General features: G+C 54.8%; 1 protein-coding gene across 3 annotated transcripts in view; it reads left to right on the top strand.

The window, feature by feature from the left end:
- The window catches only part of Pde2a (phosphodiesterase 2A), a 62,369-nt gene extending 53,078 nt beyond the window's left edge, over window positions 1-9,291 (top strand). For all 3 annotated transcript variants that reach the window (XM_052157125.1, XM_052157132.1, XM_052157115.1), the window contains 18 exons: window positions 68-179; window positions 584-623; window positions 724-787; window positions 1,138-1,210; window positions 1,333-1,510; window positions 1,753-1,865; window positions 2,733-2,810; window positions 3,665-3,787; window positions 4,246-4,316; window positions 4,569-4,691; window positions 5,002-5,089; window positions 5,299-5,346; window positions 6,274-6,348; window positions 6,516-6,615; window positions 6,880-6,992; window positions 7,368-7,406; window positions 7,552-7,658; window positions 7,943-9,291. In XM_052157125.1, the coding sequence (XP_052013085.1) occupies window positions 68-179; window positions 584-623; window positions 724-787; window positions 1,138-1,210; window positions 1,333-1,510; window positions 1,753-1,865; window positions 2,733-2,810; window positions 3,665-3,787; window positions 4,246-4,316; window positions 4,569-4,691; window positions 5,002-5,089; window positions 5,299-5,346; window positions 6,274-6,348; window positions 6,516-6,615; window positions 6,880-6,992; window positions 7,368-7,406; window positions 7,552-7,658; window positions 7,943-8,150 (1,753 nt within the window). In that variant the 3' untranslated portion in view covers window positions 8,151-9,291. The remainder of the gene's footprint in view (window positions 1-67; window positions 180-583; window positions 624-723; window positions 788-1,137; window positions 1,211-1,332; window positions 1,511-1,752; window positions 1,866-2,732; window positions 2,811-3,664; window positions 3,788-4,245; window positions 4,317-4,568; window positions 4,692-5,001; window positions 5,090-5,298; window positions 5,347-6,273; window positions 6,349-6,515; window positions 6,616-6,879; window positions 6,993-7,367; window positions 7,407-7,551; window positions 7,659-7,942) is intronic.
- The last annotated feature ends 3,194 nt before the right edge of the window (window positions 9,292-12,485 follow it).

The following is a 12,485-nucleotide window of genomic DNA, read 5'->3' as shown; positions in this document are numbered from 1 at the left end:
AAAAGAGAAAAGGGCCGAGAAGCCCACCTTCCCTGTCCTCTCCGGTGACCCCCAGCCCTCCTTCCAGCTTCACAGATGACGATGAACATGTGATCCAACACTGCTTCCGCTACACGGGCACGGTGCTCACCAGCACCTTGGCCTTCCAGAAGGAGCAGAAGCTCAAGTGCGAGTGCCAGGTGAGTACCTGCCCTGGAGAGCTTTTCCTGGGCAGCAGCGCCAGCCCCAGGAGGCTCTCCCCACGGCTGATGCTGCCTGTGCTATCTAGGCCAGCGCCAGCACTGCAGCTGGGTAACCTAGTGACCTGGAAGTCACTTAGAGAGGGAGGTCAGGAGTTCCCTGGGCTCTAGGCATTGTCTGTGATCGCCCTCTAGTGTCTAACACGGGCACTACCACAACATCTGGGCAGCAAGAGGCAAAGGCAGCAGATGTCTGAGACCCAAGGGCCATTCCCCAGGTCCTTCTTAGCTTAGTAGTCAAAGGGTTTCATTAGGCACATCCATTTCCAGCCTGCTGGGGAGCACTTGGGAAGGGATGAGAACATCCCGGGCCATCTTTATGATCTCCACTTCCTCCTTCCCAGGCTCTTCTCCAAGTGGCAAAGAACCTCTTCACCCACCTGGGTGAGTGACTGTCTCCCACACAGGCAGGTTGGGGAGGAGCCGTGGGGGCCTCGCCTGGCATTCCTCGGGTCTCACGTGTTTCTCCTTCCCCCTCCCCCAGATGATGTCTCTGTCCTGCTACAGGAGATCATCACGGAGGCCAGAAATCTCAGCAACGCGGAGATGTGAGCAGAAGTGGGGTGGTGGGGGAGGGGAAGCCCCAGCCCTCACCACCTCTGCCCACTCCCTGCCTACTTGTCCCGCATTTCCTTCTGCCTGGGCCCTTGTTTTAGTCAGGACAGCGCTAGCTTTGCTTGCCCTGGGTTTCTATGACACATAGTAGGAACTAAAAACAATACAATACAATACAATACAAAACAAATAAAACGCAGGTGGAAGAATGCTTGGGCATGGCCAGCCCCGAGGAGAGTGTCACACTTTAGGACACTTTCCGGGACCTCAGAAACCGCTACTGTAGCCATACCGTGGTTCGCGAGGCGTCAGAAGCCCACGAACCAACCTCTTCTCGCCACAGCTGCTCGGTGTTCCTGCTGGATCAGAACGAGCTGGTGGCCAAGGTGTTCGATGGTGGCGTTGTGGACGATGAGGTGAGGGAGGGAGTAGGGAGGATGTCCGGGAGTAAGCAAGGGGACCTGGGGAAAAGGCCACATTTGAAAGTTGTCTATAGAAGGCTAACTTCTGGCTTTCAATTCCATCCCTGCCTGGGCAGAGTTATGAGATCCGCATCCCGGCGGACCAAGGCATCGCAGGCCACGTGGCGACTACGGGCCAGATCCTGAACATCCCAGATGCATACGCCCATCCGCTCTTCTATCGCGGCGTAGACGACAGCACTGGCTTCCGCACGCGCAACATTCTCTGCTTCCCTATCAAGAATGAAAACCAGGGTGCCGACTCGTGGCTGCCAGGGGCGGGGCCTGAAGGGGCTGGAAGGGGGTGGGGCAGGGGCGGGGTCTAGGGGAAGGTGGTCTTAGTTTCTTCAGATTGGCTAGCTAGCTAGGATCCGGAGCTGAAGGAGCTGAAGTGTTTGGGATTATCTGGTCTTGAGCCATTACTTCAAGAGGCTTAGGGGAAGGGAAGTCTCACTGGACCCCTCCACCAGCGATTCCTATTTTCTCTGTCTTCACAGAAGTCATCGGTGTGGCTGAGCTAGTGAACAAGATCAATGGGCCATGGTTTAGCAAGTTTGATGAGGACCTGGCCACAGCCTTCTCCATCTACTGTGGCATCAGCATCGCCCACGTGAGGGAGCGCCACTGGGGCGGGGCGGGTGTTCTTCTATTCCCCACATCTGCTCTCTTTGCTCTGGCCTGTCTATGCTCAAGGCTCAGATCTGGGGTGCTATGCGGCCTGCCACACATGCTGGCTGCCTCCAGTCATTCAGCATGAAAAGCTGGGGATACTGTTTCCAGTCCTGTCCAACCAGCTTCCGAGGATCATGAAAAAGAAAGGAAAAGAAACAAAACAAAACCCCACCCAGTTCTGCTGGGCTGTATGGAGATAGATAGATAGATAGATAGATAGATAGATAGATAGATAGATAGAGATAGAGATAGAGATAGAGATAGAGATAGAGATAGAGATAGATAGAATGGCCCTATAACCTCAGAATCTGAGATGGAGTAGCAGGAAAGTGAAGTTCAAAACATTGACTACATGGCAAGTTGGAGGCCAGCCTGAGCTACATGAGACACTGTCCCCACAAACAAAACCTCTAACAGGCACATAGGAAACCCTATTGGTAAGATTTCATGCCCACCCCAGCAACTACAACCAATCTACTAGTCAGTATCTTTTTAGCAAACTGGGTCTTTCTCTCCATGATTTGGCAGATCTAGCCTGCAAATCCAGCCTAGGTTCCCCAGTTACTCCCTCCTTTCTGATCTTCTCCTCCAAGGGCTACCAGGTTCAGGGACAAAGTGCCTCAGATGTTAAGAAAATGGGGAAGGGCAGTAAGAGAGCTGAGATTAGGGTGGGGCCTGGACGCTGGGTATTGCTAATGGCTTATCCTGGGACAGGAGGGAGAACTTCTGCAGTCTGACCCATTTGTCCCAGTTCCGGGCATTGTGAGGATGTCACAGCTCCACCCTTTCCATTTTCTCCCCTCAGTCTCTCCTATACAAAAAGGTGAATGAAGCCCAGTACCGCAGCCACCTGGCCAATGAGATGATGATGTATCACATGAAGGTGAGGCTTGCTTGGAGCTTCTGCACATCTGGGTCTGGGAGCTCCTGCTCCACGTGTCTTCTCTGACTCCCAGAATCCTCTGCGACCCAGGTCCAGGCTGATCTTGGCTACTGCTGGCTCTTGAGAATGGGAAAACACACCCACACCAAAACCTAATCTACGCTCTGCCTAGGGGACCTCCCCAACCTACCCATACTCCTTCCTCTCCCAAGCTTTTCTTAGCCCGATCTGAAGGCAGCCAGCAGGCTTTCACCCAGGAGAAAATTTGATTCGGACAGCTATCCCCACCCCACGTCCAGAGAGAATGTCCGACTTGGGGAGCCCCTGAAGGCTGAAAACCTTGCTCAGGGCTTTCCCTGGTCACTGGCTGCAGTGGCTACACACCCCTGCATGATCTTAATTGCTGATACCCAAGTCCCATTACCAGGCCTGCTTCAGAAGAGCTCCCTCAAGACTTAGCATTCACTGTTCACTGGGTGTCCTCTCATCTGTGCCCCAAACTTTGGGAATAGACACAGATGAGTAACACATGGGATTGCGATTAGATACTAGAAGGCCCTCCCCGAGAGACAAACTGCTAGACTTGGAGTCTGTGAAAGGCCACCAGGGGTTGGAGTGTCACGAACCAGCATTCTTTATCTTTGCCTAGAATTGTCAGTCATGGAGGTGGTCCTCTGGGCACAGGCAGCGGGCACAGGCATGTGGGCTGCAGTGCTGTGGTGATCTTTCCAGTGACATAGAGAGTTGTTATCCAACTTGGTGCACGCTGGACAAGGGATCCCACATCTGCATGGGAATTTGATGGGAGAGCATCGGAGAGGGAAGAGGTCATTTTCCCGACTTGTCTGCTCTAGGTCTCTGATGATGAATACACCAAGCTTCTCCACGATGGCATCCAACCTGTGGCCGCCATTGACGCCAACTTTGCCAACTTTACCTACACTCCTCGGTCTCTGCCGGAGGACGACACTTCTATGGTGAGCTGGCCCTTCCTGGTCTTGTTGGGACATGGGGGTAGAGGGTGGGAAGTATAGATATCAGTTAGATGTGTGTAAGAACTTCCGGGTGAGGCAGGAACTCCAAGGAAGGCCATGGAGTCTCTCTCAGAGTTAGGCTAGGCGTGCCTGTTGCCGTTATAGGGCCATGGGGAGGCGGAGGGGACAGCAGTGGGCTGGACGGTGCCCCAGGGCTGCCCTTGGTATGTGGTCTCGAGGCTTGCAATACTGCCTGTGGGCTTGCTCCCAAAAAGTCTTGGGCCCCTTAAATGTTGGATAGTTCATGGTTTGCAGTGTGCCCGTTCATCTACTCAATTGTCCTTTAGGTTTAGAATTTTAAGACGCTAAATTTTTGGGTGTGAGGCTTCGAGAGAGCTGGAGACAGGAGCCACGTCTCGATAGTGACAGTCTCTCTGACCTTCTCCCTCTCTGCTTCCCAGGCCATCCTGAGCATGCTGCAAGACATGAACTTCATCAATAACTACAAAATCGACTGCCCGACTCTGGCCCGGTAAGTCACTGCCCTGGAGCAGTGAAGAGGTCTCCCCTTCCCATCGCCCTCCGACCTCACGTCCATTGCCCCAAGCGTTCTTGGGAGGGGGAGGACTGGGTTTGGGGCATGGGGAGGGCTCTGTGAAGAAGGATCCATTCTCGGACACTGGATCATGAATAAAGAAAGGCAAGAAAATGTGATGGGCAGTCTGGAGGGCTTCCCGGAGGAGGAGAGGCTGAGGCCCCTCTGCTGCTTTGGCTCCTCCCACAGATTCTGCCTGATGGTGAAGAAAGGCTACCGGGATCCACCCTACCACAACTGGATGCATGCCTTCTCTGTCTCTCACTTCTGCTACCTGCTCTACAAGAATTTGGAGCTCTCCAACTACCTCGAGTTAGTGGCTGCCCTTCCCACATCTTCCAATAACGAGGCCCCTCTTGTGTGGCGGGTCCTTTACCTGGCCACTCAGCCTGTCCTTTTCACTGGGGGAAATGCTGTACAGCCCCCACCTTCCACGAGGGATCTGCTCAGTCACAGAGGATGGTGGACCTGATTCTCCCACGGCCGCCACACTCCGAAGGAGAGCTGCTTTCCAGAACCTTTGGACAGGGCGGCCCCTGGGCATCTCATCCTGCTGTCTATCCTCTGACACACCCAGGGAGGAAGCCCTGGGTGACATTTCTCTTTTCTGCTCCCCACCTAGGGACATCGAGATCTTTGCGTTGTTTATTTCCTGCATGTGTCACGACCTGGACCACAGAGGCACAAACAACTCCTTCCAGGTGGCCTCGGTGAGAGCCTGCCCTCCTCAGTGGGGACCCTCAGCCTGGCCCACCCTCCTCACAGTGGGACCCTCGCGGCCTTGCCCTTCTCCGCCTGAGAAGAGACAGCAGTGAGACAGCAGCAGCTGGGGCGAGAGAAGGGAGCACTACCCTCAGGGGGAGGTGCTCCCTCTGATCCGCACAGGAGGGGTAACCAGAGCTTTTATGGACTTTTCCAGAAATCTGTGTTGGCCGCTCTCTACAGCTCAGAGGGCTCTGTCATGGAGGTAAATTGCCATTCTGCCCAGCTCCTGTTCTGAATCCCCCAAGCCAACGAGCGAGTTGCCAGCTAGACTGTTCTCAAACAAAGCATTCTAGCCAGGCTGCAGGAGCTGTGCCTCTGAAACAGGCCCAGATTTGGGATGAGATTAGGCCTGCTGGGTCAGCCTGAACCAGGTTTGCGAAACTGGTGGGAACAGGGCAGGCCCGCCCCCTTAAACCTGCCCCTTCAGGCCAGAGCCAATTCTAATCCTCTCAGTTTAGCCTTAGCTTGTGGGATGGGGGCTTGGGGTTGAGGGCCACTGGTGCTGTCCATCAGCCTCTTGGGTTCTATGCCTTGTGCAAGTCTTGATTCAGGGTGGGAGCCACAACTTCAAAGTCACCTTGCCCCAGGCTGTCTCCCACAGCTCCCCCTCCAGAGGTTGCCCCTAATAGCACACCATAGAGACATGCCTGTGTTCACTGTCTCCCAGGGGGCCTGGTGGCAGCCGTGGTCCTGCCCTTTGTCCCCTGGGATGAGTTTGCTCCTCCTCCAAGTGACAGCCCTTCACTATCAGGAGACAGGGCCTTGCCCCTGCCTCCTCGCTGCCTTCCCTTGTCAGCAAACAAATATTTTCTGCATGAATTAGTGTCCAGGACATCAGGGGATCGTTTCAGAATTTTCTTCCAGCCTGTGAAACCCTCCGAGCATACCTTATCTCGGATCTCTTCAAGTGACAGCTAAGGGCTCTGAGTCATGGAGCTGACTGGGGACTTGCCCAGGGCCATAGAGGGCTCAGATAGAGCGCTCTCAAAGGGAGTAGGGCCCCTAACTCTCCTTTTTAGCTGCTTGACTGAGCTTGGGGGCCAGGCCCTGCCTGCCTCTCCTGCCTCTCTGGGAACCTCTGGTGAGGGGCACTTTGGCCCAGTAGGACTCACCCCTCATCTCCCTACAGAGGCACCACTTTGCTCAGGCCATCGCCATCCTCAACACCCACGGCTGCAATATCTTTGACCACTTCTCTCGGAAGGTGATGGGGCCAGCCGTGTCGGTAGGGGTGTGCTTGGTGGGAGCAGGGACCCCCTCGGAGTGGACGGGATGTGTGCGACAGGGACCGTCTGGTGGGAGCAGGGACCCCCTCGGAGTGGACGGGATGTGTGCGACAGGGACCTTGACGGTCCTCCTGATACTCTCCAGGACTATCAGCGCATGCTGGACCTGATGAGGGACATCATCCTGGCCACAGACCTGGCACACCACCTCCGCATCTTCAAGGACCTGCAGAAGATGGCCGAAGGTGCCGCGCCTCACTGCTGGGGAGGGGTGGGGGTTCAGCACGGAGATCTGCCCCCTGAACATCTGGGGTGGTTCTGTCCTGTCCTTAGCCCATTCCTGGCTTTGGTGTCCCTCCAGGCAGACCTGGCACTAGCCACCTTCCATTAGGTGCGCTTTGTTCCCCATGGGAACGCCCACTTTGGGACAGGCTGTGGAACCCTTGTTCTCAGAAGGGACAAGGAACCTGGGCCTTCCTGCTTGACTCCATTGTCCCCTCCCCCAACAGTGGGTTATGACCGAAACAACAAGCAGCACCACAGGCTTCTTTTATGCCTCCTCATGACCTCCTGTGACCTCTCTGACCAGACCAAGGGCTGGAAGACCACCAGAAAGATTGCGGTAAGAACCAGCCCTCTAACCTGATGCCCAAGCTACACCCAGCTCCATGTGTCTCCACAGTAGCCCGGACACCTCTCTGTGGCTGGATTTAGCCTGGCTGTATTTGGGGGAATCAGAAACACAGAGTGCCTCAGAGCAACAGATGAAATGACCCAGATAGGCACTGAACTCACCCAGGGTCACGTAACAAATTCGAGGCTCCTGGGAAGTGAGCAGAGTGCAGACACTGTGCTGTGCCCTCTCCTGTTAGGCTAGCGAGGGTAGGCCCTGGGTGGGACTGAGACATCATCGGGCCTCAGTTTGCCATCTCGGGAATGGGCTTTGGTGGACAGATGCCACTTGCAGGAAGGAGGTGATGACATTGTTGCCTTCTAGGAGCTGATCTACAAAGAGTTCTTCTCCCAAGGAGACTTGGTATGTGTCAGGTGACCTCCGGGTAATGGTGTGTGCAGAGGGAGGGGTGTTCCTCACGAGGCTGAGAGGATTTGGGTTAGCTGGCTCCTACCTGGTACCTGATGGAGGCGCAGGAGGGGCGGGCCTGATGATCCGGTGTCTGTAGGAGAAGGCCATGGGCAACCGGCCAATGGAGATGATGGACCGGGAGAAGGCCTACATCCCTGAGCTTCAGATCAGCTTTATGGAGCACATCGCCATGCCTATCTACAAGTGAGCATGTGCAAGGGCGTGGACGGGGGTGCGGGGGTGAGGTGGGGTGGGCGTAGCTGGGAAGGGGGGCATGGGCAGGGGGTAGGGGAGAGCAGGACAGCCTGTGTCTGCCTCAGCTTAGTAAGAAGGCTGTCTCTTCATCCTCAGACCCCGGTGGGAAGGGGTCTTCACACTGCGCCAATCTCCGGGCTTTATACCCTTACAGAAGTGCTATCTGGGGAGACCATCATTTCTTGCTGTCTGCGATGTTTTCTGGCCTCTGACCCCACCCCTCCTACCCCTAGGCTTTTACAAGACCTGTTCCCCAAGGCCGCAGAGCTGTATGAACGCGTGGCCTCCAACCGTGAGCACTGGACCAAGGTGTCCCACAAATTCACCATCCGAGGCCTCCCAAGTAACAACTCGCTGGATTTCCTGGATGAGGAATATGAGGTCCCTGATTTGGATGGCACCAGGGCTCCTGTCAATGGCTGCTGCAGCCTCGAGGGCTGAGTGGTCCCCTCTAGGGACCCTCCCTGCCCGGCCCTCCTTTCACAACTCTCTACCAGTCTGTCTGATGCATTGGGAACCAGAGCCATGGGTCCTGGGTTCTAGGCCAGGATGTCCCCTGTGACCTGGCACATGCCACCCTTCCTGGGCTTCATCTTTCTCATCTGCAGAAGGAAAGCAAGATCCCCAGGGCCACACGGACTTGGCCATTTGTTCTTCAAGAGCACCATAGTGACCAGTGGCAGTGGACCCCCTTCTGCACCTCTGACTGTCCCGTGCCCAGTCCTGCCTAAGCCTCTCCATCTCTAAGCAGCGTCACAGAAGGAGCCCTACTAGGTCTGTGCCCTTGTTTTCTTGGAGGAATTCCAGGTCTCTGGAGATGCCAAGATCCTCACGGAAGGAGGAGAGACCGCTGAGTACGCAGAGGGCATGAAACAGTCACCAGCTAGAAGCAGCCATAGGGTGAAGGTACCCCGGAGGTGCCTCTGTGCTTCTGGTAGGGTTGGCACCCTCGGAGGAAGCTGACAGCTAGGGTGCTCAGTGCTCTGTGGGAGGAAGTACTCCAGCAGTGAGGACGAGGGGAATAACGGGCAGGAAGGATCCTCAGGCTGGGAGACAGTCCGTACACACCCATGTCCTTCGGGCAGCATGGCCTGAAGCAAGTTCCTTCCCCTAGCTAGGCAAGACAGGATCATTAGACAGCCAATTCTCTCTTTAGATCAAAGTCTCCATAGTTGTGTGCAGTCCCAGAGTGGCTGCGGCAGGCTCTGCCACTCCGAGGCACCGAGAGCCTAACCTTTCTTTCCTCTGAGTGCATCCCCTTGGTCTGAGCACCTCTCCCATTCCGGCCACCAGAGAGGGGCCTGGCCTCTCCCCACAGGGCTTCTCTCCTCTTCAAGGCCATATCCACATGCGCCCCCGGGGGCTCAGGAGACTCTCCCAGGGCTGGGCCTCTTGGGTGAGTGGCCACTAGCTTCTCTAATGTTTTGTTCTGTATGTGTTGTGGGTGGGGGAGGGGGCCACCTGCCTTACCTACTCTGAGTTGCCTTTAGAGAGATGCGTTTTTCTAGGACTCTGTGCACCTGTTGTATGTGGTCCCGTGGGCTGAGTGCTTTGTACATGAGAATAAATCTATTTCTTTCTACCAACCCTCCCACAGGAGGTTGTCTGTGGACTCTGTACGTTAGGTGGAAACAGTTGGCACAGGCAAGTGTCCCTAGAATCTCTCTGACTACCAAAGCCTTTGTCCCTAGTCCCTACTCCCTCTTCTGTGACACCCCTGTTCTGGGGGCAGGGTGTGTCATAGGCCTCTTGAGATCATTCCTGGGCCATATATGGGGGCTGGGAGTGGTCGGCACACAGGAGGCTCAGGCATGAAACAGTGAGTGAGTAGATCAGATGACAGATTGTGGACTGGGGAGAAAGACCTGAGAGTCAGAAGCAACCAGGGAGGCCACTTGGAGGAGGCGACCTGTGGTTCCTTCTACATCTCTGCCTGCTGGTCTGCCATGGCTGTGATACCGAGATGGCCAGCACTTTGACTTCAGAACCTCTTTAGCTGTGGGGTTGCCTGGTAACCATCAGTTTCACATCCTTGTTTCTCCCGAGTGTTGTGGAAGGGGTCCCTGTGTGTATGAATCTCCGTGCCAGATTTGACAATGGTTTGTGTCTGTGGACTTTGCTGGGTAAAGAGTGGACCCGAGAGATGCTGGCTTGCAGGACGGTGGCCTGTGGTTGCACAGAGGTCTGGAAAACGCACTGGCTGCTGGGATCCCTGTACCCCTGCTTACTCATCCCTAGCTACCCCTAGTGTGGGTAAGCTCTGGCATGACTGTCAGGGTGGTCAGGGCAGCTGCCTGAGGGTGTCAGGAGTGAAGAACAGAGGAAAGGCTCTCTCTGCATGGAGCCTGCAGGCACTCCTCATAAGCCCATGCAGCACAAAGCCAGCCCCCATTGGCCTCTTGTAGCTGTCCTGTCCAGATTAATGGTTCCAATTGGCATTTTATCCGAACACCACAAGATACTGTGGCATAAATGCCACTGGCCCATTCTGTAGCTGAGTGGTCCAAGGTTTGGAAAAGTGATTTGCCAAGGCTAGGCTGTGAGCCAGCCCAGCATGTCTGGCTCCTCCCCAAGGCCCCTCCTTCTATAGACTAGAAGGCTGTCCTGGAGGACAGAAGCTCCATCTACAGTTGGGGCAGTATTGTCATGATGGGTAAGGGTGGCAAGCCAGTGGGCTGGGCCCCAGAGAAGGAGCTGGGATCGGAGGAGTGTGTGCGCACGCACGCATCCTGAGAGTGAGTTTATTCAGCAGTGAGTCTCCAAGGCAACAATTACATCTGGTAATAAAAGCCACTTTTAGAGCTGAGCCCCTCAGGGCTCAGCCTTTTAAAAGGGGGATTGGGATGAGTGTGGCATCCTGGGTGGGTGGCCCAAGGGTGGTGTGAGGCGGTCAAATGGAGTGAAGGTAATAGGGTGAGAGGGGGCACAAAGAGGCTGTTTTACAACCGTCTTGCAACCTTCTGGTGGTGGCAAAGGGATAGGTGTAGTGGCGGTGCTGGATCCAGGGAGGCAAAGGAGTGAGAGGAACTGGATCCCCAGGGAGATCTGGGCGGCCATTGCTCCGGAGGCCAGGCTCTGGCAGGGTCAGGAAGATGGGAAGGCGTGCGTATGGGGCGGGGTCAGGAAGGGATATTAATGGGATAGGTTTTGCCAAATAGAAGTTCACACTGGTGGCTTCTCTCCCGAAACACAAAACCTAGAGCTGTCACCACAGAGAGGCACCTGGCTCCTTGTAGTACTCACAAGCCCCCAGGGCTTTCCCTTCTCTTGGGCAGGAGAGGCCTTGCGATTCCTCCCTGGTGTCAGTTCTCTCCAGAATCAGAAAGGATGAGCCTTGCTGGAATGGGAGGGAACTAGAAAGGAGGCTGTCTGACGTCACAGGGGATCCACGTGTGAATGTAGCCTCGGTGCACACAGCACAGCCAGAGTGTTCTGGAGAGTCCCTGTGGGAAGCAGAGGGCATCATCATGTTTGGAGACTGATGGGTCAGGTGTGACAGCCCATGGAATGGCGGCTCCTGCCAACATGGCTGCCCTTCTCAATCCCTAAGTCACCTGTGGAGAAACTACAGAAACAGGAGAGAAGTGCTGAGATTCTGCCTCACACATGTCACAATGGCTAAGATGAAAAACTCAGGTGACAGCAGATGCTGGCGAGGATGTGGAGAAAGAGGAACACTCCTCCATTGTTGGTGGAATTGCAAGCTGGTGCAACCACTCTGGAAATTAGTCCGGCAGTTCCTCAGAAAACGGGACATAGTACTACCTGAGGACCCAGCGATATCACTCCTGGGCATATACCCAGAAGATGCTCCAACATGTAATAAGGACACATGTTCCACTATGCTCATAGCATCCATATTTATAATAGCCAGAAGCTGGAAAGAACCCAAATATTTCTCAACAGAGGAATGGATACAGAAAATGTGGTACATTTACACAATGGAGTACTACTCAGCTATTAAAAATAACTTCATGAAATTCGCAGGCAAATGGATGGAACTTAAGAATGTCATCCTGAGTGAGGTGACTCAGTCACAAAGGAACAAACAGGGTATGTACTCACTGATAAGTAGATATTAGCCCAAAAGTTCAGAATACCCAAGATTCAATTCACAGACCATATGAACCCTAAGAAGAAGGAAGACCAAAATGTGGATGCTTTGGTGCTTTTTAGAAGGGTGAACAAAACACTCACAGGAGGAAATATGGAGACAAAGTGTAGATCAGAGACTGAAGGAAAGGCCATCCAGAGACTGCCCCACCTGGGGATCCATCCCACATACAGCCACCAAATCCTGATGTTATGGTGGATTCTGGGAAGTGCTTGCTGCTGGAAGCCTGATATGGCCGTCTCCTGAGAGGCCCTGCCAGAGCCTGACAAAGACAGAGGAGAAGCTCACAGCCAACCATTGGTCTGAGCTCGGGGATCCCAGATGGAGAAATTGGAGAAGGGACTTAAGGAGCTGAGGGGGTTTGCAGCCCCATGGACGGAGCAACAGTGTCAACAGGTCAGGACCTCCCCCCCCCCACAGCTCCTGGGGACTGGACCACCAACCAAAGAATACACATGGAGGGACCAGGGGGCTGGCCGCATATGTGGCAGAGGATGGCCTTGTTGGACATCAGTAGAAAAAGAGGCCCTTGGGCCTGAGGGAGTTTGATGCCCCAATGTAGGGGAAGGCCAGGGCAGGAAGATGGGAGTGGGTGGAGGAGCACCCTCATAGAGATAGGGGGAGGGAGAGTGGGATAGGGGGTTTGCAAAGGAGAAACCTGG

Source organism: Apodemus sylvaticus, chromosome 1 (assembly GCF_947179515.1).
Source record: "Apodemus sylvaticus chromosome 1, mApoSyl1.1, whole genome shotgun sequence".
NCBI lineage: Eukaryota > Metazoa > Chordata > Mammalia > Rodentia > Muridae > Apodemus > Apodemus sylvaticus.
The sequence above is the reverse complement of the archived record's forward strand: the minus strand, read 5'-3'. Positions and strand labels throughout refer to the sequence as shown.